This window comes from Hyperolius riggenbachi, chromosome 7 (assembly GCF_040937935.1).
Source record: "Hyperolius riggenbachi isolate aHypRig1 chromosome 7, aHypRig1.pri, whole genome shotgun sequence".
Lineage (NCBI taxonomy): Eukaryota > Metazoa > Chordata > Amphibia > Anura > Hyperoliidae > Hyperolius > Hyperolius riggenbachi.
This window is the reverse complement of record NC_090652.1, coordinates 268,920,768-268,945,832: the sequence shown is the minus strand read 5'-3', so window position 1 is coordinate 268,945,832 and position 25,065 is coordinate 268,920,768. Positions and strand designations below refer to the sequence as shown.

The 25,065-nt window shown below is 45.0% G+C and overlaps 2 protein-coding genes across 7 annotated transcripts in view; one reads left to right on the top strand and one right to left on the bottom strand.

Annotated features, from left to right (window-relative positions):
• LOC137525027 (uncharacterized) overlaps nucleotides 1-13,553 on the bottom strand; it is a 301,925-nt gene extending 288,372 nt beyond the window's left edge. For 2 of the 4 annotated variants that reach the window (XM_068245703.1, XM_068245706.1), the window contains exons 1-4: nucleotides 13,453-13,553; nucleotides 7,479-7,619; nucleotides 1,637-1,869; nucleotides 447-497 (exon numbers count right to left, since the gene is read on the bottom strand). In XM_068245703.1, the coding sequence (XP_068101804.1) occupies nucleotides 447-497; nucleotides 1,637-1,693 (108 nt within the window). In that variant the 5' untranslated portion in view covers nucleotides 1,694-1,869; nucleotides 7,479-7,619; nucleotides 13,453-13,553. Of the gene's footprint in view, nucleotides 1-446; nucleotides 498-1,636; nucleotides 1,870-7,446; nucleotides 7,620-13,452 lie in introns of all 4 variants that reach the window. The other 2 variants (XM_068245704.1, XM_068245705.1) reach the window with 2 other exon arrangements.
• A 58-nt stretch (nucleotides 13,554-13,611) lies between these two features.
• MARCHF7 (membrane associated ring-CH-type finger 7) overlaps nucleotides 13,612-25,065 on the top strand; it is a 68,421-nt gene continuing 56,967 nt past the window's right edge. For 2 of the 3 annotated variants that reach the window (XM_068245701.1, XM_068245699.1), the window contains exon 1: nucleotides 13,612-13,730. The gene's annotated coding sequence lies outside the window, so the exon portion shown is untranslated. Of the gene's footprint in view, nucleotides 13,731-22,936; nucleotides 23,029-25,065 lie in introns of those variants that run through there. The other variant, XM_068245700.1, reaches the window with a different exon arrangement.

The following is a 25,065-nucleotide window of genomic DNA, read 5'->3' as shown; positions in this document are numbered from 1 at the left end:
TGATGTCATCGGAGCCAGGCTACGCAGGAGAAGTGCGCCCTCTATGTATCTCTCCAGCGGCTGCTGGAGAGATACGCAAAGAGCGCACTTCTCCTATGCTAGTCTGGCTCCAACTGATAGAAGTGCGGGGACCCGGTTCTCGTAGCTGCGGGCAGCGGAGGACGGCAGCGTGGGAGCGATCCGTGCGTATGGGGCTGGAGGAAGCCCCAGGTATGTATAAAATCTTTTTTTTATTTCGTCTCTGGTTCTCTTTAAGTCTTTCAAAAAAGTCCAACTTAAGGAAGTCAAATATTGGAGTTAACCTATACATGAGGTCGGCTAATATCTGAGTATATACGGGTAAATCCAATAAATAGCAAAAATAATTTGGATTGCAATCTGACACAACCATGACCTTCAAAAGACTACATTAGTGAACAAAACGTTCTTTTATATATTGTACCTACATGTAATTTCTCTTTAATGATGATCTGTTTTCCTGAGTACATGGAGGTGTCCTACAAAAGAGAATGTGGATTTATGAAGGTGTGTTACACCTTGCCCATAAACGCTGCACCGCAATGACTAAACAGCAGAAACAAAACAGGTTTGATAGGAATTATCTTGGATTAGAAGGAAAGAAATGTCTTCTTCAGAACAAACACTGATACGGTGCAAACAGACTGTATAATTTCCTGGCTAGCTACAGCAGGACTAGAGTCGTGCAGGAGAAGCTGATCAGCCTATAGCACAGGTCTAGGACAGGTACAAGTCTTACCTTGTCAAATAACAGAGTTTTAAAGCTTTTGGCTATAGAAACATCTACAAGGGAAGGGCTCTCTCCCTCTTTATTGTTGTCTTTGCTGTACTGGTTCTATCAAAACATGTACTTGTATTGTTGAATGTTCTTATTGTACTGCGTATACTATTAACTATGTGTTTACTTAAGTACTTGGATTGTTAGATGTTCTTGTTTTAAATGGGTATGAACTTATATTATGTATTTATGTTACCCATGATGGCTTACATAGCACTCTGCACAGCACCACGGAAAATTATTGTATATCCTATATAATAAAATCCCTCTCGCTACGTCCTCATGAGTTCACGCGTTGTGCCTGGCCTGCATGCGTGGCACGCAAAAGGACTTCAGAGACCAGAGGTGGACAGGCGCAGGGGGATGGGTGTGGACACGTTTTTGCACAGGCTCTGGCGGGTGTTCATGCATGGGAGCACTGCCGTGCAAGCGTTGCAGTGGGGGTTGTGGCCAAGGCCTAGCGCCCGTTTTTTTATGGGCGGGCCTTTAAACTAGCGTATATATATTTTATATATATATATATATATATATATATATATATATATATATATATATACTGTATAAGTCTAAGGGTCCTCCATGCTTCCCAGGATGCCAAGTCCTGAGAACTACGCTACACGTATGGTGGACTTGCCCCATAGTAGCATGTCTATGGAACTCTGCCCACAAACTAATCAATAGCCTCTTGACTCATCATATCCCTAAAGACTCTAGAATTCTGCTACTGGACCACTAGCGAGAAAATCTGTAAAACGTAAAATACACATATGTTGGTTGAATATTTGTCCCGGTGTTAACTGAACTATAATTTCCTTTTTTTCCTATGCTCCTGTCACTTACAGTAGGCAGCATAAATGTGAAAGAGTTGACAGATTTTAGACTAATCCATTTCTTCATGTGGGATTCTCAGGAATTCCTTTATTTTAAAAGGCCTTAATGGATGGTAGAGGCATCCTCCAGCTGCCAGAATAGTGTGCACAGGAGGAGAGGTTGACTTTCCAGCACCATTGTAAAAGTCTTTTGCAGGGAATTATTGTGAAAAGAATTAAAGAACAAGCGACATCCATGCTAACCTAGAAATAAAAAACACATATATAATTAGATAAATACTACTTCTACTTGCATAACAGATGTATTGTGCTATCCGCTTAATGATTCCTGTGAATTTTATAAAGGAAAAGCAGAAAATTCTATTCTAGGCAGTGGCCATCTTGCCAAGCTAATGCTGACATCATGTCCTCCCTGACTCTTGTTTTCCCACCTCCCTTCTCTTGCTCATTGAGTATTCATTAGCTGCCCTCCTCCCAGAGTCTTCAGACACTCCCACTGAGGTGTATACTAACAACTGCACTGTCTTTTTTTTATTTACACATCCAATCACTGAGTCACCTCAGCTTTGCTTGTAAACACAAGTAATCAGAGGGTGTTTCTGATAAGCAGCTAAGCAGGGAAATAAATGGAAGAAGAGGAATATATTATAGATAAAAAGAACACCCAGCATTCAACTATTTGGCACTGTTTGGCACTAGGGCCAGTGCTCCTAAAGTATGTGATAACTACAAACCATAACAGCAAAAACATTTTTTGCAAGTTTTGAATGCAGGATTAGCATCTTTATCACTCAATACACTCAGACCAGTTGCTGTTGAAATTTTATTTTTATGGTGACAATACCGCTTTAAGACAATACTGAAAATCCCCCATGAGGAAGATGGGTTAAGTCCAAAATCTGTCAGAGCTGTCAAATTTCTACTAGCTGCAATAAGCGTCATGGGAAAAAATACACAACAATAACACAACGTATGGTGCTGCAAGAGCCGACGGTAGAGTGAGCCGCGTTAGGCGGCTCGATTCCTATAATGTCTCCCAGAGTGGCGCTGATTGGCCAGCGGGACCACGTGATGCGGAGCGAGACACTCCGCATCACGTGGTCCCGCCGGCCAATCAGCGCCCGCCAGTGCAGTGAATATTAAGTAGCCATGTGCGCGGCTACTGTAGCTGGCTCTCCCCGCCTCCTCTCCGCCCCCCACTGCGCATGTGCAAACAGTCTAACGCGGCTATAGCCGCTCCAACGCCGTAGCATGCTGCACTTTGCGGGGAACGTGCAGCGTTACATGTAATGCAACGTGGGCTGTGTGAACAGCCCACTTGTGTTACATTGCTGTGCGTTGGGGGAGCGTTACAGGCGCACTAACGTGCGCCTGTAACGTCTTGGTGTGTAAGCAGCCTTATAGTGAATTCTATTCTGGGACAAATGTACAGCTAATACACGTGTATTTTTAAAGGAGTACTGTAGGGGGCTATGGGGAAAGAGAGTTGAACTTGCCTGGTCCCCCGCGGATGTCCTGTGCCTGCACAGCCACTCGTTGATGCTCCGATCCCTACCACCTGTTCACTTCCCGGAATTTGCGACTTTCACGTTGCAAAACCACTGCCGGTGACTCCCGGTGACGCAGCAGGCAGGAGCGAGGACGGGACCCCGCAGGCGCAGTGGTTTTGCGACTTCCGAAAGTGAACAGGCGGCAGGCACAGGACATCTGCGGGGGACCATTAAAGGGACTCCGAGCTCAAAAAAAAAAAGAAAGTTGTACTCACCATGGGCTTTCTCCAGCCCAGTGCTGGTCGGGAGGTCCCACGCCGGCGTCCTGGCTCCTCTCCTTCTCCCCGCTCCGGAATGGCTGGCAGGCCGCAGCCCGGGCGACACTCTCCCGGGCTTCTTCTTCCGCATATGACGCGGATTACGTCACACGCCGGCCGCCTCGCGTCATCATGGCGGCCGGCGTGAAAGTACTGCGCATGCGCGCTTTGTTCGCGCATGCGCAGTACTTTCACGCCGGCCGCCATGATGACGCGAGGCGGCCGGCGTGTGACGTAATCCGCGTCATATGCGGAAGAAGAAGCCCGACACTCGGGAGAGTGTCGCCCGGGCTGCGGCCTGCCAGCCATTCCGGAGCGGGGAGAAGGAGAGGAGCCAGGACGCCGGCGTGGGACCTCCCGACCAGCACTGGGCTGGAGAAAGCCCATGGTGAGTACAACTTTCTTTTTTTTTTTGAGCTCGGAGTCCCTTTAAAAGCCCCATGTAAGTTCAACTCTTTTTCCCACTACCCCCTACACTACTCCTTTAAAAATACATATGTATTAGCTGTACATTTGTCCCATAGTAAAATGCACTATAAATGTTTAGTGTTAATTTTAACACTACTTTAAGAATGTACCTTATGCTGAACATTAATTGATGTGAATCCTAACTAAAGCTACTGAGACTGAAAACTGGAACTTTTATCTTGTGAAATACTCTCAGGTAATAGATTAAATTAATTTTACCCTCACTTGTGAGTGTATTGATGCATTAATTTTTTATAAAGGCCCAAAGTGCAGAGTCCCTGTATTCAAAAAGGCCTAACTAAAGGTATGAAAGCATTATTAGAGACTGTAGCCTGTCCCTCTAGATTTGTCAATGAAGAGGAGTTGCCCCATTTCTGCATTAGGAAATAGTTAGCAATGTCTTACGGATAGTGTACTGGTTAAAGGCTCTGCTTCTGACACAGGGGACCAGGGTTTGAATCTTGTCTCTTCCTGTTCAGTAAGCCAGCACCTATTCACCAAGGAGACCTTGGCCAAGACTCCCTAACACTGCTACTGCTTATCAGGGGCGTAGCATAAGGGGGTGCAGAGGTTGCGACCGCATCGGGGCCCTTGGGCCAGAGAGGCCCCGAAGCGCCCTCCCTCAACTACAGTTTTAGCTCTCTATTGGTCCTGTGCTCATAATAATAACTTCTATAGATAATTTGAACAGTGGTAATCATTAACAAATTGTTTCCCATCCCCATCTTGCACCTCTGACACTGTAGTTGCCATTGGCAGATTTTGGGGCGCCGTATGAATTGTTATGTATACAGTGCTTGGGGAGCCCCGTTGTAAAAGTTGCATTGGGGCCCACAGCTCCTTAGCTACGTCACTGCTGCCTATAGAGCGTGCCCTAGTGGCTGCATCTCTGGTGCTTTGAGTCTGCCAGGAGAAAAGCCACAATATAAATGTTCTGTGTATCATGAAACATTTTAGCCATTTATTTAGAAAAGGGTTCTTTACAGTAAGAGTGATTAAGATGTGGAATGCATTGCCACAGGAAGTCGTTATGGAAAACTCTATACCTGCATTTAAAGGGGGCTTAGATGCTTTCCTTGCATTGAAAGACATTCATGGCTACAATTACTAGGTTATGCCTAATGATGTTGATCCAGGGATTTTATCTGATTGCCATCTGGAGTCGGGAAGGAATTTTTCCCTTTTGGGGCTAATTGTGGGTTTTTTTTTGCCTTCCTCTGGATCAACAGGGATATGTGAGGGAGCAGGCTGGAGTTGTACTTTGGATAGGAGAGAAGAAAAACCGTGCACCTTCCGTCCTTAGATAAGTGTGTTTATTTGCAGCAAAAGCATTCCATCATACCGGGTATCTTGCATAAGTCCTCTGATTACGTGACCCCTGCATAGGCAATGGTGGTGGAGGAGGTGGGTGGCGGGTGAGGATGGCGGAGAGCGACGGCCGTTTCGTGTCACACAGACACTTGGTCACGCTGCGTACCACCTAAGACCAGAGGGCGGCTGGATCCGGGTTGAAGTCAGGGTTAAGCCCCGCCTCTTCCGGACAGCCGTATCCTCTATGATTGGAGCTTCAGACCCGGCGAAATGGGGTAGGCGGAGATGCAAAATGTCTACGAATTGTCCAATAGGACGCACACCTCAGGGACTACATTTCCCATAATTCTCAGCCTGTTATAAGGCTGCTACGTCATCCGACTACCGGCTAGTCACTATGGACATGCAGGGCAAAACTACATTACCCATGATGCTAAGCCAATATTTGGGCTTGCATCATATATAAGGGTAATTGTTGCCATTGTAACATGTGAGGAATTAGGAATAAATCAAGACCTCATCAGAAAGGACAAGAGACGTATATTTAATGTATCTCATAGTCCTAAAGTAGGTATCACATGACGTAGAAGATGTGGGGCGACATTAATCTCTATACCGTCCCATTCGCCCAAGTCTTCAGGAATTAGGATGTGTCAACTCAATTCTGTATTTAAAGTGACAGTGACTGTTAATAGTGAACATTATTTAAAAAGAATTGTTAAAACCAATAGGGAAACTCAGTGGCTGTCCTGGACAGAAACTGGCAAGAATTACTTTAAGGGATACAAGCTTGTATGTAACTACATATACATGAAGCTAATAAATGGACCTAGGCAGTGTAAACCGTGAGTAGGGGCGGGGCTTAATCTATAAACCAGGCTAATGCCAAGATGTATAATGCCAAACCCGAGGTCGCAGCGCAACAGGGCGCAGTCTAATTTATTAAAAGAACCCCACTCGAATTTATTCAGAGAGGGGATATTGTGTCGCTATGACCGCGAGAACAGGACGACATCACACATCACGGCATAGAGCCACATCTAAGGGGGATTGATTCACACCACCGTCACCTAAAAGCATTAGAAATAGTACCACCACTATATATCAAATATCCTAAAATACAACATCTAGATTTACAGCATGTTTATATTATGGATCCAGCGTGCTGGCCATTTCTATTTTATCATTCAGCCCCAGGGGGCCCATTGCTTCAGTTCTTAAGATTAATTTTGTCTCTTTTCTTAAAAGCAACCTGTCGCGATCTCCTCCTCTACGTGGATTCTCTACTCTAGCTAATCCAGCAAATTTTATTCCTTTGCCCTTTGAGGCGTGGAATTCTCTCATGTGATTGATAAATCGAGTGCAGCCCTTTCCAGTTTTAATAGATGCGATGTGTTCACATACCCTGATTTTCATAGGTCTAGTCGTTTGGCCAATGTAGTATTTTCCACACTGGCAAAACATCACATACACTACATATTCTGATTGACAAGTAATAAAATCCTTTACATTGATTCTCTCTCTTCCAACTTGAATAATTTTCTGTGTTAACAATTGTCTGCAGAATCTGCAGTGACCACAGCGATAATTTCCTTTAGGCAGTGTTCTATCTAACCAGGTGGTAGATCTTGGGGACACGAATTCGCTACTCGTCAATATATTTCCCAATGTGGGTGCCCTTCTGAAAGCGACTCTCGGCAAATCTCCTATACATGGGGCCAGAGATTGATCTTGTTTAAGAATCGACCAGTTTTTATAGATAGATTTCCTAACTCGGTCGGCCATTGGTGAGAAATCAAAAAGTAGCGACATTCTATTATCTCTGGTTTTAACCTTGTTACTGCGTGATATCAACGTGCCACGATCCTGTGAGTTTGCTCGTTCCTTGGCCTTTTTCAAGAGTTCTCCATTATACCCCCTTTTCTTGAATCTATCAGTCAACTCATTGGCTTGTTTCTGAAAATCATCCTCAGAGGTATTGTTACGTCTCAATCTTAGGTACTGGCCATATGGTATGGCTTCTATTACACTCTTAGAATGGAAGCTGTCAGCATGCAGTAAAGAATTAGTGGCCGTACTTTTTCTATATCCCCTAGTGCATAACTTATTATCTTTTACAATTATACATAAATCGAGAAATTCGATTGATGTATCTCTTATTTCTGAAGTAAACTGCATGTTGACTGCGTTATCATTCAAGTATGCCATAAATTCAATAAATTCATGTTCAGTACCTGACCACACCACCAGGACGTCGTCCACATACCTCGACCACTGTCTGACGAGCCCACGGAAAGGATTGGCATCCGAGAGCACGGCAGACTGTTCCCACGCCCCCAGGAAGAGATTAGCATAAGAGCATGCCACCGGGGTCCCCATAGCCGTCCCTGATACCTGATGATACCATCTATTATCAAAAAGAAAAGAATTGTGTGTCAATACGAAATTTAGACATTCACAAAGGAAATCAACATATTTCTCGTCCTTATTTGTCCTTAGTAAAAATTGTCTTACAGCTTGTATACCCAGGTCATGTGGGATCCGGCTATAAAGACTGACCACGTCAATAGTGGCCAGTCTATCACCAGGGACCCAGGTGGCATGCTCAACCATCTGAAGGACTTGTAAAGTGTCCCTCAGATAGGATGGTACTCCCCCCAGTAGGGGGCGCAGGAGGTGGTCGAGGTATCTGGACAATCTCTCTGTGAGAGATCCACATCCAGATACGATGGGACGCCCCGGCGGAGAGGTCATAGACTTATGTAACTTCGGTATATGATACCATACTGGTCGCCTGGGGAACAATGGGAGAAGATCATTGGCCAATTTATTGGAGAGAAATCCCTTTTCGGCACCGTTATGTAACAATGACCGTAATTTAGTTGAATATCTGTGCGTAGGATCAGCCGGCAAGGGAAGATAGATGTCTTTATCATTAAGTTGTCTAAGCGCTTCTGCTTTATATTGAACGTCAGTCATTATGACTAGGTTTCCTCCCTTGTTGGCTCTCCTCAACACTAGATCTCGTCTGTGTTTAAACCATGTAATCGCCTTCCATTCGTCCCCAGATAGATTAGAGGCCATAGAATCATATATTTCAGCTTTTATGTCCTTGAGCACACAGTTTTGAAAATGGTCTATAGCTGAACCTGGTGTAACTGGAAACGGCTGGACTGATCGACAGGCTCTAAAGCTCTTACTATCTCCCAGGGGTAGTCTTTCTGAATTCTCAGCTGAGATCTGCCCCTCTTCAAGGTTCTCCTCTAACAGTTCATTTAGAGATTGCAAGATTTCCTCATCCGTTGGTGTCCACTGGGTTACAGGGCTAAAGCCCAGATTGCCATGTTGGACTTCCTTTGTCATTTGAGGAAAAGAAAAGGTATAGTCAGAGGAGTTAGTAGGGAGATTAGAAAGAAAAGAAGAGAAGGAGTGGCTCCCCTCGCTGTCAAGATCAACAGAGGATGGGATTGCTCCCCTCTCTGTAGCTCCGTTTATAGCTGTCATTGGGGATAGAGTAGAAAGTAGAGGCTTTTCAGAAGATCTCGATTCTCCGGTGATGTCAGGATCCGGGTGATAGAACCTCTGTCGAATCACCAGTTTACGGGTAGCTTTGTAGAGATCAATGGAGAAATTAACGAAGTCGAATTCCTGAGTTGGACAAAAATTGAGTCCTTTTTTGAGTAAAGAAATGCAGTTCTTCGGAATCTCTTGGCCTGAAATGTTTACTACTTGTAGTTCATTTTCTGTGGCTTGTATTTGTAGTTCTTCATTGTTTAATTCTTTGCATTTTTCTTCTTGTTCACATCTCTCAAGGTATTCGATCTTTCCCATCTCACTACTTTTGTATCGATTTCTGGATCGCTTGCGTCCTCCTCGTCGGATTCTTCCCCTAAAGGGGCTGCTGCTTCTGCACATGCTGCGTGTGATGTTGACTCTTCCTTATTAATTTCTGTAACGTTCTTTTTCTTTCCTTTTTTAGGATGTTTCTTTGGGATCTTTTTCTTGGGGGTTTTTTCTCCCTTCGGGGCCTCTATATCGCTGTCGGACCCTGAGTCTGTGGTCCAGTAGCCCTTTCTTTTAGGATCTTTCCCTCCTCTATTGAATGGTGTAGGGCCCCAGTTGAAAACTCTCCCCTTTTTGAAATCCTCTTTATCTCGAAAGAATTTTCGCAATTTTCTAGTCTTGATTTCGTCCTGTATTTTAATCACTTTATCTTCAATTTTAGTGGTGGTGAAGTCAAATCTAATGGTGGTCACGGATGCCTTGAACTTGTTCTTAGTATCCTGTAAATCTTCTGAAATTCTATTATATTCTTTAACGGTGCGTCTTAGCACAATATCTTGTAGTTTCGTGGCTAGTTCTAAGTAGGCCTCCGTCCATTCATCCACAAATTCTTTATCGTCTCTGTATTCAGATGGTTCTCGATACTGTCTAAAGCCTCTAGCTACTATGCCATCTTGTTTGTACCTTTTTAATGTTGCCACTGTCCAGAACAGTTTGGTTTCTTGTTCACTGAGTCTTCCTAATTTTGACTCCAAAACTCTCGCCCCCACCTCCTTATTTGCTTTGGTAGAAACTGCTGTGTTCGAGAAGAAATTGGAGAGGTACTTTGTACTGGTTGAACTCGATGGACGTATGTCTTTTTTCAACCAAAATAACTATGTAAGATTACTATGTAAGATCTTTTCCTACAGCTCAAATGATTACTGTCTTGAGAAAACTCATATAAATATGTCTGTAGATTTTTTTTACACAAATTCTACTGTTCTATTTATTGGAATGCACAATTCCCCGACTCATATAAAAAAAAAAAAAGGGAAATTCAAGATCCTAATAAATTCATGACACAATAAAGAAAACATTCACCAATAACTAAGACTTTATCTGCTTGCATTAGTATGGTCTGCACCTCAACAGTACCACAAGGCTAAGCATGTATGGGCAGCTTCATGCTACTGCATAGATGTGGACTGTACTCGCTCATGCACAGTACATCAGCGCTTGTAGATGGACAGGAGTGCGAACACAAGAACAAATAGGACAATTTACTGACGAATATGTTTAGAGGTTCCTGACGTGGGAATGGTGGGCTCAAGAATGATTCTGGAAATCTCTGGTTTATCCAGAGCCTCTATCTACTGAGGTAAGTAACTTTTACTTTATTTCTCCTTACAGGTCCACTTTAAGCATTGTACCTCCCAACACAAAATATGATTAGGGAGAACCTCCCATGTAATTGAGCAGTGTGAGCCCACCATTACAAATTTCAAGTGAACCATAACCGAGTGAATAAAAAAAAAAGTTTCACTTACCTTGGGCTTTCACCAGCCCTGTGCAGATGTCCTGCGCATGCGCTGGCATACTGCGCTGGATGGCCACAGCAACGGGTGAGTGATCGAGGGACGCACGTGGCCAGGGCGGCGCAGGCGCACTGAAAATGGAACTAGCTGGCTGTGGGGTACCAGAGGATCGGTTTGTCCCAACTTGGGCACAGGACATCTGCAGGGGGCTGGTGGAAGCCCCAGGTAAGGGAAACTTTATTTAATTCACTCGGTTAAGGTTAACTTTAAGTACACTGCCCAGAAACAGCTAGGGGGGGAGGGGGGACACGAAAGAAGGCCCACCTGGGACATTGGCTGGGTCATCTTTGTGCCTGGGAAGAGGGCCCCTAATTCTGGGACATGTCCCAGGTAAAAAAAAAAAAACACACGATTGGTTCGCACGATTGCCAGGGGCCCCGGACCTCTCTCACTGGCCGGGGCCCCAAGGCCAATGCGCGATACCTGGAGGGAGTGCAGGTGGGCCTGGACCTCTCACACCCAGGCTCTGGACCTCTCACATCCAGAAAACCCACCAACACTGCCTCCATACTGAATGCTAAATTCGAACCACACACACAAGCAATAGAAAACAGCAATACATGCATGCAGCTACATTTGAGTCGTCAGCAGGTGCTCGTCTGCCAATCAGGATGCACTGTCATACACCCTTTACCTGCCATACCACATCTAGCAGCCATTAACATTCAGGTGGGAGGCTTCAGTTGGACGCAAATCGCAAGATTGCGTCGCTAGCAGGACCGCCCCGTGCAGGCATCCCTCCCACAGGGGTCCCTCCCTAACCGCTCACCTGTCCGCCATGTCCTAGAGCTGAAAAAAAAAGTTTAAAAACACACGATTGGTTCGCACGATGGCCAGGGGCCCCGGACTTCTCTCACTGGCCGGGGCCCCAAGGCCAATGCGCGATACCTGGAGGGGAGTGCAGGTGGGCCTGGACCTCTCACACCCAGGCTCTGGACCTCTCACATCCAGAAAACCCACCAACACTGCCTCCATACTGAATGCTAAATTCGACACACACAAGCAATAGAACACAGCAATACATGCATGCAGCTACATTTGAGTCGTCAGCAGGTGCTCGTCAGCCAATCAGGATGCACTGTCATACACCCTTTACCTGCCATACCACATCTAGCAGCCATTAGCATTCAGGTGGGAGGCTTCAGTTGGACGCAAATCGCAAGATTGCGTCGCTAGCAGGACCGCCCCGTGCAGGCATCCCTCCCACATGGGTCCCTCCCTAACCGCTCACCTGTCCGCCATGTCCTAGAGCTGAAAAAAAAGTTTAAAAACACACGATTGGTTCGCACGATGGCCAGGGGCCCCGGACCTCTCTCACTGGCCGGGGCCCCAAGGCCAATGCGCGATACCTGGAGGGAGTGCAGGTGGGCCTGGACCTCTCACACCCAGGCTCTGGACCTCTCACATCCAGAAAACCCACCAACACTGCCTCCATACTGAATGCTAAATTCGACACACACAAGCAATAGAACACAGCAATACATGCATGCAGCTACATTTGAGTCGTCAGCAGGTGCTCGTCAGCCAATCAGGATGCACTGTCATACACCCTTTACCTGCCATACCACATCTAGCAGCCATTAGCATTCAGGTGGGAGGCTTCAGTTGGACGCAAATCGCAAGATTGCGTCGCTAGCAGGACCGCCCCGTGCAAGCAAGAAGCCCCAGGTAAGGGAAAATGTATTTAATTCACTCGGTTAAGGTTAACTTTAAGTACACTGCCCAGAAACAGCTAGGGGGGGGAGGGGGGACACGAAAGAAGGCCCACCTGGGACATTGGCTGGGTCATGTTTGTGCCTGGGAAGGGGGCCCCTAATTCTGAGACATGTCCCAGGTACACTGGGATGTCTGGTCACTGTACATTAAAACTTCACGTGACTGAACCCTCATTGGAAAGTTCAGGCCTAGTGAATGGTGTCTGTGGTAATATGTTCACAAGGAAACTTTATCAATCACTTAAAATATCATTGGCCTTGATTCACAATACCACGGACAGTAATTAAATTTATGTCAGAAAATAACCGCCATCATAAATTACCGATTTTTTACCACATTCACAAAAATTTTAAAGAGCGCTAGTAAAGTTAGGCAAAATAGTGCAGTAACATGACGGTAATAGGGAAAAAAAGTTAATAATTTGATAAAAATGCGGAATAATATCATTTTCTGTGGGAAAATTACAAAGTCCTGCAAACACAACTCGTAAGCGCTGTGAAAAATAGCGCCAGGTACATACAGTTTATAAAAAAATCGGTAATTAATAGGATACCAGAGCTCAAATTTTTTTGAGAAATGGGGGAGCAGGCATATACTTTTACCTGTGCTGAGGTCTACCTCTCCCCCTGTTCTCCTCTCAGCCCCCCATAACTCACCTACCATCCTGTGCAGGTACGGCCGGGCTGCACGCATCCTACAGAGAGCGTTTGAGCCCGGGAGCGCACTGCGCATGACGCAGTCACATCATATGCATGCAGTGTGCTCACGGCCGGAGCCTGCGCAGCGAGTCCCAACCCGGCTGACCAGAAGCGGATCCCGGGGGGGGGGGGGGCTGACTATTAGGTGAGTTATGCGCGGCTGAGGGGGGAAGCGGTGGGCATCAGCGCAGGTAACAGTATATACCTGCGCCCCCGTTTCTCCAAAAAATGTGAGCTCTGGTATCCTTTAAGAATGTAACAAGTATGAATTCCATTTTTCAGTGTAATTTGCCTCAAAAATAAAAATTTTGTACAAAATGTTACTGCACTTTTTTCAGCACTTTTTCCACAAACGGTCATTTCAGGCAGAAAACATTGTGAACGTGAACATGGTAAAATAGTCATTTTCTGACATTTGTAACCAAATGCAGTAATCAATGAAGCATATCATTGAAGCAACTCTTACCAGAGTATAACGAATACCGATAAACTAGAGCTTTTACTTGCACACACTCCAGCTACCTCACAGCTGTCTGTCCGCCTCGGCTTTCTCCGCCCCCTGAAGGGATTGGCCCACAGCTAAGATGGCCGCCGCTTCGCTCAGCGCCCGGTCACCTGATGCTGGTGACAGCCGAGAAGGGCGGGGAACGTCATGTGACTACCGTACTGGGCCCGATCACCTTATAAAGCAGACGCCATTTTTCCTGCGGGCTGTGGCAGGCCGTGAAGAGCTGAGCTCGGAAGGTGAGGAGGGCCATAATAGCAGCCATGGCGAGGCTGGGCAGCCGCTCATTGCGCGGAGGGCTGTAGGGAGACGGCGTGGATTGGTGACGTGTCAGCTCCGCGGTGCTGGGTGGTGTGGCCTTAGGGGGCGACATGTTTGTCTTCCTGTGCTGGAGAGGCTGTGGGGGAGGGGTGCTGGCAGTACCAGTCACTACCCCCCCTTCCCCATCATCACTATTGCCATCCCTGTGCTTGACACTTATAAACATCATTTTTTTAACTGGAAGTTGCATTGTTGTGGAGGGAGACCTAGAGTTACTGTCAACATCTGTGTCTCTCATTGGGGGGCCTTTCATTGCCTTACTTTTTTTTTGCACACCACTTAGTGGGATGAGACAGGAAGTATAAAGTGTTTTCTGAGCAGAGATTGACAGACTTCTCTTTACAACAGATGATCATAGCTCCCAACTGTCCCTCTTTTGGAGGGGCAGTCCCTCTTTGGGGGCCTTGTCCCTCTTTCTATGTAATGTATATTTCTCTATTTAAAAGTTTGACTCAACTTTATTCTCATCCTTTTAAATTGATGTAGTACTAATTTTAAAATGTTAATATGAAGGAAAATGAACCAGGATAGAAAGGACCAGTATGGTTTGAATTCTAAAACAAAATATTTTTCTTATGAAATCTTTGGCATGTCTTTCTCAAAGTTGGGAGGTATGGATGAGTGTTTTGTAAAAGTAGCCATACACTGCTTTTTTTTGTGTGTCCAATAATTAGACATTAGATTGGATTAAAGTGCTGGTGCCAGTCAAGTTGAGGGGACCCATGGCTGCTTCCCTTATTTTGGCAACATGGTTGTGACCACTAATTTGTTTAAAAAAAAAAACACTGCAGGAAATCCTCATCTTCCACAAAATAAGGTTTGGTAAAGTTGGGGTGGCAGGAGCTGAAGTGATTGCCATTGCCATGCCTGAAGGCTGGTTGCTGGAGGGTGAGGGTCATTGTATGCAACGAATGGCCCATACTCACGGGCTACAAATGTTGCTGCAATGTGCGGCGTGCGTGTTGAAGCGACAGGTCGCCCGTGAGTATGTGGTGTTGCCTGGGCGCGCACCCTGAACTGTCGCTCGTTGCTGATGTTGCTGGGTGATTGAACTGCTCAATCGCCTGTCGACAGTCGCCGCCGCAACTGTTGCTAGTCTGTGTGAGTACGCAGACTAGCAACAGCAACAAGAGAAGTATCCATTGGGCTTCTGGCGGGGAGAGGCCCTCTGCTGTGTGTATGCGGAGGGACCTGGTGACGAGCTGTTGCGCACACGCTCACGTGTGCTGGCGACAGGCCAAAAAGTTGCCCGTGAGTATGGGCTATTAGTTTCTGGCTCTGGGTTCCTGCCCCATATCACTTCTCTTGTGGCTTAGTGGTCCCTCCCCCATATAACATTCCTTGGAGTCTAGTGGTACCAACTCTGTTCCCTATACAGTGTTCTCTGGTGTCTTGAAGTCTTTCCCCACATAGTGTTATGTGATGTCTAGTTGTCTCCCTTCCCCATAAAGTATACCTGGTATCTAGTGGGGTCTGTCTGAACCAGCTCTTAAAGATCCTCCTGGAGGGCATCTTGGGAGCTAAAATCCTGGATTACATTTGAGTATATACAGTTAGGAGTGTACTGTTACCATATTTTACATGGTGTACATCTTATACCAATCCACTGAGGAAGTTGTGTACATCAAAACAAAGCTGCTATCTGTTGCCTGCAAATCTGGTTCTCATAGTATGTAAAGAATGTGTACTGGAGAAAGATGCTTCATTTCTCTTGCAGAATGAAGCATACCTGAGCTGACATGTTGAGACAAACAAAAGTACATGTAGTGCTAGTCCTACTAAGAACGTGTTTTTTTTTTTTTGTTTTTTTTAATTCCATTACAAATTAGCTGGCTCTCCTGAAAAGTAAACAGTAGGCAAAACACTTTTTTGTTTGCTAGAAAACTCTTTTGTGATAAAGTTCAAAAGGTAATTGTCTTGCAGCTGCATGAACAGATTTTACATCACAGATATGTTAGCTGTTTAGAATTCTTAGAAATTCAAATTAACAATGAGACCCTAGGAAAGGTCTAGTTTTTCTTTATTACATATATTTGACTATTTTCAGGTTTGTTATACATTTATCTGCACATTGCTCTCAGATGTAACCAGAGTAAGATCGCTCATCTGGACCTTCCAGAGTTGATACAGAATTGTGCTAATTTTGTTTGCAGCTTAAAAATGGGCCAATCAAAACTCGTCAAAGTGGAATTTGATTGGTCCATTTTCAAGCTGTATGTACCTGCATACAAAATGTGCATGCACTCCATTTATTTGCATCCCTATTCTCTGCATATGCTCCTACCCAGGGCTGTACTTCAGAATGTTTTGCACACTTTCTGCGTACTAGGCAGTCAGATAAGTGGGTTGGGTCTCTTGGAGTTTCCTAGTGCTTTTTTTTTTTTTTTTTTTTTTTTTTTTTTTTTTTTTTTTTTTTAAATCTCTCTACAAAGTCCATTTAGCAGCTTGGGAGAGGAAAAAATCAGCACTAGATGCACCTGACAGCCTATGGTGGGGGACTAGTGACCAGCTCGCTGTGCTTCCGGTGAGAAAGATCCACTTCAACAAGAGAGGCAAATTCCGGGCACCAGATGAGTTGCAGAAGACACCACTTTATTTTATCCCACCAAACAAATACACATCACAGTTGGTCTGACAGCCGTTTCGCAAATTACTTGCTTCCTCAGAGACCTCTGAGGAAGCAAGTAATTTGCGAAACGGCTGTCAGACCTACCGTGATGTGTATTTGTTTGGTGGGATGAAATAAAGTGGTGTCTTCTGCAACTCATCTGGTGCCCGGAATTTGCCTTTCTTTTGTTGAAGTGTCTCTACAAAGTCAGTTTCCACTATCATGCTGCGTGCAATACAGGTGACAATCACAGCACTCAGTTTGTACACCATTCCTCCCCTATGAGGGTGTGATTCCATTATAGTGGAATAGCGAACACACAAATGCATGCAACATGCGTTGCAATTCCAAAGTGAATTGCAACACTAGTGGAAACCTCAGACCGTGCAGTCTATGCATTGATCTATGCATTTTTGTGGATAAAGGCACAAAAAAATGCTTGTTTGGCACTCTGTTAAATGGGGGTAGAAGCTCACACCTGCATTCCAGATAGCGCACACTTCATCCCACCACGTTGCGTGGCAAATTGCATCAGCAGAGGGACGTGCTTCCGGTAGTAAATGTGAAAACCATACTTCAAAACAGCCCAGGCACTCTATTTTTTAGCTGCTTTATTTTTATCTTAAAGAGAAATCGTGACCAAGAATTGAACTTTATCATAGTCAGTAGCTGATACCCCCTTTTACATAAGAAATCTATTCCTTTTCACAAACGGATCATCAGAGGGCTCTGTATAGCTGATATTGTGGTGAAACTCCTCCCACAAGAAACTCTGAGGACCATGGTCCTGGCAGTTTCCTGTCTGTGAACCTTGTTGCATTGTGGGAAATGGCTTTTTACAGCTGTTTCCAACTGCCAAAAAGCAAGCAGCATCTCCTTTTGACAGCACCTGCCAGCAGTAAAAATGTCACCATGTGATAAATGTCAGAATGTAAATCAGGGATTTAAAATATTTTACAATGAGCCAACACTGACTAAATCATTTATACATAATTATTGTAAAAATAAAACACTTTTTTTACATTTTCACTGGAGTTCCTCTTTAAGCCACATTTACATGGCAAACAGTCTCATGTTCATTAAACTTAAATCCTAATTTCCATTCATTCTCTTAAGGGCGTATCGGAGAGGAGCTCCTACATAAGTGACAGGAAGCCCAAACTTTCAAACGGACCCATCCCAGTCTTAAGCCCTCAGTTCTTTCCTGTCCCTTTTTAGGCCTTGTTCCTACTATATACGCTGCTGTGCACATTTCAGCAGTGCATATAGTGTGCGACATGCAAGAATGGCAGAAGTGCATAGACAGCACTTCTACTGTTCCCATCATATGTGCAGTGATGCACTGCTGCATGCATTTTTTTTTTTTTTTGTGGGGGAAATCAGCGCTAACTCATTCACTATAGTGAACGGGATCGGCAGTGCATGGCGCCACAGATGGCATGCGATCGTACGTGTTGTATTCCGATCGCTCGGCCATCTTAGTGGTTGGGCAGCATGGTGCATAGTTGTTAACACTCTTGGCTTGCAGTGCTGGGTCCCTTGTTTGACTCCCAGCCAGTTCAACATCTGAAAGGAGTTAGTATCCCCATGTCTGGCTTCTTCCCACATCCCAAAAACCTACCAATAAGTTTATTGGCTTCCCCTTAAAAATTGGCCCTAGACTACGATACATACACAACACAATACATACTGTACATAGACATACAACTTTGGTAGGGATTAGATTGTGAGCTCCTCTGAGGCAGTTAGTGACAAGACACTATATACTCTGTAAAGCACTGCAGAAGAAAGTTGGATATCCATCTATCTTAAATGATGTGAATGAGGCCTTGGGGATAGGTCACAGAAGTTTTCACTTCAGTGTTTCCGCGATGGTAAATGGCCTTGGCAGGTAGAAGGCTGGTCTGATACTTGCTGGGTAGTGCATCTCTGCATGTGGAAATCTGGTTCTGTTCTTTCAGCCAACATGTGGTAGGGGTTTGGAGTCAGTACCAGAGGTACAGACTAACCAACAAGCTCATGGTGAACCAGAACTCATTGGAGTGTAAGGGGCTACAATGGTCCAAAAAGCCCCCTTACTAAAATGCATAGCATCTTTCTGGCACGATTCCCTTTTCTTTTTCTTCTCTTTCCATTCACTGCTATGAGAAATCGAGCATGGAAATGATCAGGCGCGATATCTGACATGACGGATTTTATCTATCTCATCCATCTATTGCACAGAAAATCGTACTGTTCCCAGCATAAGGCTTTAATCCCCACCCTTCACACCACATTTCAGAACTACTGCTAACTTATTGCAGAGCTGTGGAGTCGGGGCAATTTTGGGCACCTGGAGTTGGTTTCATAAACTGAGGAGTCTGAGTCGGATGATTTTTGTACAAAATCCACAGCCCTTTTTTAAGTATTAGACTAAGGAGTGGGAGTCTGAACCATTTTGGGTACCCAGAGTCTGAGTTGGAGTCGTGGTTTCATAAATTGAGGAGTTGGAGTCTAAAAATGTTTGTACCAACTCCACAGCCCTGATTTATTGGGCAGGTTGCATTACAGATCAGAGCTGTAATATTGCTCTATATAGGGCAGATCATGCCTATGCAGTATTGAGTGGCTCCATGTAATCTGCTGGTTGTCACAGCCCAAACACTGACTGGCACGATAGGACAGGCAGATCCTGGCACAAGGCTGTGCAGTTGGAACGGCACCTGTAAACAGCAGATTACAAACTTGACACTTAAGCTAATGATTCAGCAAGAGCTACTGATATTGCTGTGCCATGGTGTACTTTATCCCTCATGATGCAGCTGTGCTATCAGATCTTACTGCCTTTATAGTTTGTTTTTGTCTCTGCTCTTAAAATGGCTGACTCTATGCAGTGCCTGCTCTAGAGAATCCATTATGCTGGGTACACTGAGATTTTCTGGCCGATTTACTGTCAGAGCGATGATTTCCAACATGATTGACTTCCTATTAAAGTGAATAGAAAATGCCTCGAAACCGATTGGAAAGAAAATTGAACATGTTGGAAATCGATCTGACAGTAAATTGGGCAGAATCTCAGTGTACCCAGCATAAGATTTAAACTTGTCAACAGTCTAAATTGGCTCTTGTGCTGCCAGTATGGCACTTTTGGAGAATTGCTGATAAGGAAGTGCAATTAAAAGAAAACCTGTGAAGTTTATGCTGGGAATACATGGCTCGGTTCTGAGCTGGTTAGATAATTTCTGACATGTCCGATCACCGCTTGATCGTTTTGCTGCTTGATTTGTCATTTGAAGTGAATTAAAGAAAAAATAAGAAACGAGCAGAAGATAAGAGATTTGTGCGGGCAAAACGATTGGGTGCAGAATCGAGTGCCAGAAACGACCAGTGTATTCCCAGCATTGGATGCTTGCCTAAAAGTAGGAAATCTTTGGATGCTCTAGATTAGGGGTGTCCAACTCTATTCCTTAGGGGCTGAGATCCTCGCACATTTTTGGCACAGCTAAATTTTATTGATGGGACTGGATCAGGAAAGGAGTATTAAAGAGACACTGAAGCAAAAAAAAAAAATATAGTGAATTGGTTGTGTACTATGAATAATTACTGGAAGATTAGCAGCAAAGAAAATATTCTCATACTTTTATTTTCAGGTATATAGTGTTTTTTCTAACATTGCATCATTCTATAATATGTGCAGATTACACAACTCAGCATTCAAAATGAGTCTTTCAGAGCAATCTGTGAAGTAATGACCTCTCCTCTAGCAGAGGAAAAGTAAATAGTCCAGGAACAGTTGAGATAATAAAAGTCAGATAACAGCCCTCTCCACGACTAACTTAGTCGGAGAGCTTAATGGCTTGTTTGCATAGAGTTAACTGGAGTTTCTCAACTCTTCCTGTACTGGAAACAATTACACTGATGTATCTGATCTTAAAGAGGATCTGTAACATGAAAAGATCCCCTGGGGGGTACTCACCTCGGGTGGGGGAAGCCTCCGGATCCTAATGAATCTTCCCACGCCGTCCTCCATCCGTCAGGGGTCTCGCTGCAGCCCTCCGTGGAGTCCGTGCAGCGGTGACGTCAATATTTACCTTCCTGGCACCTGCGCAGGCGCTCTGACGGCTGTCGGCTCCGAACTACACGGAAATACCCGATCGCCGTCGGATCTGCTCTACTGCGCAGGTGCAAGTTTCCTGCGCCTGCGCAGTAGAGCGGACCCGAATGAGATCGGGTATTTCCGTGTAGTTCGGAACGGAAAGCCGCCACAGCGCCCCACGCTCCAGCAAAGGTAAATATTGAACTGACAGTCGGCACAGTCGCCGGCTGTTCGGAGGGCTGCGGCGAGACCCCCGTGGGACAGAGGACGGCGTGGGAAGCCTCATTAGGATCCGGAGGCTTCCCCCACCCGAGGTGAGTACCCCCCCAGGGGATCTTTTTAATGTTACAGAGTCTCTTTAATGTTTTATTTCTTAGCTGTGCTACACATACAAATCATATCTTTTTTTTCGCTTCAGTGTCTCTTTGTAGAACAAATTTGCTATATCTTGGTCCATCTTATACACTTGCATGGATATGACCCTTGAGGACTAGAGTTGGGGTGTCCCTGTTCTAGAGACTTCCCAGACCCTCATTGAGCCCCCTACTGCCCAGGACCCTCCTTTTGTGGCTCTACATCAATTGGAGTCCCTGAGCTGCTTCAGTCTGCTGGGCATGCACAGGCTGTACTCGCACATGCCTAGTACGGAGAGGCTTGTACTCAGATGGGAGCGCATGAGCCTTTTTTTGACAAGTACTTGTCAAATATGCTTGTGGTGCTGTAATACTGATGCTAAATGTTGCTACCAAATGCCCAGGTAAATTGTCCCCAACGTTCCGGTTGAGTGCTTTGGAATTTTCCGCTTTGTTCCAGTTAGACAATTTCTTGCCAGTGAAATGATTGTGAATGAACCCTGACCTGCAGTGGGTTTGCTTTGTCACTCTTCTCAGATTTTATCCACTGATTAATCTGTAATGACTTTAGGTTCAGAGTTCAGCATCTTACGTACACTTTTTAGCACCTGGGCCCACTAACGCAGTTGTCCACTTTTCAGCAACACATCAATGTTACAGATGCTGAAAAATTGACACAACTGCGTTAGTGGGCTCAGGCCCTTAGCCTTTATTTGGCCAAAGTGGGGTTTGTTTTGTGCCGAGGTCAGCAAGGTCTGCCTGCCACTTGTAGGCATTTCTGTTCTCATCCTGAGAGCCTCCACACTGGAGGTGCATTGTAAACTACCAGCTGGAGCGGACAGTGCAAGATCCATTCCGGTTGCCTGTTGAGGACCTTCTAGAGTCTGGACCGGCTGAGGTTCCACCATTGGCTTCTATGGGCAACTGATCTGTGGGAAATGCTCATGAGTAACCTAAAGCCTCGTCTTGCGACAACCCAGGAAGCTGGTTCCAGTGACTTCTCCTTCACGAGTGACTGAATGATCTTCCTGCTGGCGGGTATGCACGACGGCCCTGAACAGGACAATCGATCGCAGTACGTTGTGTGGTGTCATCAGGATCTTAAAGATTCAATCTGCTGTGATGGTAATTTATTGTACACAAAGCTGAGCGACATTCGCATGATTGTGCACCTGTACCCACATTGCGAGATTGCCTAAATGAGTTCGTAGCTCAAAAAAATCCAATCACGACGTAGGTACATTGCTTAAACTTGATCAGTCTACTGTTTTTGTGATCTGGAAAAACTGACAAATTTCTGAAATTACCACCTGAAACAATAATGCAGCTAATCTAGTCAGATGGTCACACATCTGATCTGCATGCTTTGTTTAGGGGCTAGGGTGAGTAGTATTAGAGGCAGAGTATCAGCAGGACTGCCAGGCAACTGGTATTCAATATGCCAGCCTTCATATCATTCTCGCTTGGTTTTCTTTATAAAAAAAAAACTGGATCTCTACAAAAAGCTGAGGTACAGACTAACCAGCAAGCTCATGGTGAACCATAACTTATTGGAGTGTGTAAGGGACTACAATGGTCCAAAAAGCCCCCTAATAAAATGCTATGGAAAACAAGTTTGCTTTCTTAAAACAGACAGTATTGCGATAATTCAGGTTGGAATGTACTCCGATGTCTCCCAAGTGCATCACTGCTGAAATATGCAAATCAGCAGTGATGCACAGGGAGACACTTCAGAGTTCACTCCAACCCGAATTATTGCAAATCCTTTCTGTTTTAAGAAGGCAAACTTTTTTGTTTTCCATACAAAAAGCCAAGCAGTGCATCTGTACAGCAATTGTTCCTAAACTCTCCCCCCCCTCTTTTTTTTTTTCTTGTTTGCGGTGTTAGGAGGACCCTTAACTTCTGAATCTTTATGCATGAACACCCAGACCTTGCAGGATTTGGGTCCCTCCTTCCCTCCTTTGCCTGCTTGCTTAGAGAAAGGGCTGTTTGTTTTCATCTAGCAGCTTCTGCAGTGAGGGATCAGATGTCCAGAGGGGAGAGAGCCGTTCCCTACCCTGGAGAGGAGGAAGCTGTGCGCTTGCTCATTCTGTCAGGCTGTTTATATTTAACTCACCGCCCCATTCCTGGGAATCCTGTCCCAGTTCTCCAGGAAGACTGCTGCTCTACGACCCTTATCGGTAATTTCCTCAACCTTTCAGCTCTGCTGTGCAGGAAAGCCTGATCTGTGTTCTTTACTTCAAGTGCTAGTTTGTTTTTTTTTGTCTGGCGTTAGTGAGGTTGTTTTGTCTTTGGAGAGATTGATGAAACTTCTTGTTGCTGCTTAGTGACATGATTAGGTAAACTGCCACAGCAGTGTGTAAGATGGATGTGGCTGTGTTGGACTTTACTTGTTGCTGGACTGCCTTAACAGGAAATTCAGCCTATGAACTATGTATGTTACAGGAAGAGTCATGTTTAACTGCTGGGCAGGACGAGTCTGACTTGTTTTGAGAGCGCAATACAGCAGCGAATCCTAGTTTTTCTTTATTGCCCTGCTGCTCAAACTTATTCTATGTAGAGGTGGTGTTGTATTTAACCTGTTTTGGGTCTTGCCCCTGTACATTTTTACCTCATTTTCCCCACTTTTTTTTTCTAATATAGGGTGTTTGTATGTTAAAGTGGACCTGAACTCTTGCAAAGAGTTTAGCCTAATTCCCCCTCATGTATGACTAATCACAAGCTGTAATTTGATCCCTTAGCTGTCAGCTGACTGCCAGAGCAGAGGGCTAATTTAACACATGGTGTTAAACATATGCATGCTTTCATGAAAGCAGGAAGTAGACTCCAGGTTTATTGCAGGATTTGTTAGCTGTAACAAAGATATTTTTCTTTAAAGCGAATGGGAACCTCCCATTTAAAAAAAAAAAATAAGCAAATACTTAAGGAGAGGGAAGGCTCTGGCTTGTATAGAGCCTTCCGTCTCCTCTCTCTGTGCTCTATCCTGTGCTAGTTCAACCCCCGCCGAAAGGGTATTTGGAAGTCTTCGGGAGCCGTGTTCTCCCAAAGACGTGCGGCTAGATACTGCACAGGCGTGAGTGTGCTTGCTCAGGCGCAGTACAGGGCCGCACTTCTTCAGGAGCACTTGGGCTCCCTGAAGACTTCTGAAGCCTCCTTCGGCCGGGTAAAGCAGTATTTGACTAATTTAGTCACATAGTGCTACCGGGCGAGCCAGCACCGGAACGAGGGGACCAGGAGAGGAGTGGGAAGGCTCTATAGGACCCATAGCCTTCCCTCTCCTTGGGTAAGTATTTATTTATTTATTTATTATTTTTTTTGTGGTTCCCATTCACTTTAATGGTTATTATGCTGTTTTTCTGAGATGCAGTTTGGCGTTCAGGTCTGCTTTAAGCTTGGTTAGCTACATAACTAACTTTGTCTCTGCTTTCCATTTACTTATGTGATATGTAGTCTTGCCCTCCCAGTGACTTTTTAGCCTAACATGACTTGATATGTGGAATTCTACTCCCAGAGCATTCTGGGAGAGGGACATATTTTGTACTGGCTTCTGAACTTTCAGTAAACATTCTGCAGAGATATTACCTACCAGGACTAAGGCCCAGGTCACACTGGCACTAACAAGTCTGTTAGCAGAACAGATGCTAACGGATCTGTTCACATTGTTGGGTTCAAACACATCCGTTCCGCATGATGCGTTGGGACTGGCCGTACATTTGACTCTGCTGTCATTTTTCAGATCGACAGTTGCATCATATTGGCTGTGCTAATGAAGCAGAGCGGTGGAGATGGAAAACTGATACGAACAGGAGGGGGGGGGGGGGGGGTGTGTAAGGAAAGATTTGTACAATTTGCAAAATTTGCAAAGGCTATAATTTGTCGGTAATACTGTAAAAAAAAAAACTATTTCATTTTTTTTTACTACAGTTCCTCTTTAAAGAGAGCCGAGGTGGGCTCAAATGTTGGATACCTGATCTGCAGGGCTGAGTGGATCAGGTAGCTGCAAAAACAGCCGCCCACTTTCAGTTTGGTGACCTATAGGTCACGATGCTGCATGGAGGCTGTCTTATCGTGTAGGGGTGCTGGAGGGGGCGTGGCCAGGGAGGGAGCTGCCCGATCTCAGCTCAGGAAACCCTGTAGGAGCACCAGGGAATTAACCCCCCCCCCAATTTTTTTCAATTACAGCATACAAGCCTAATCTCAGAAGACCTTACCTACAT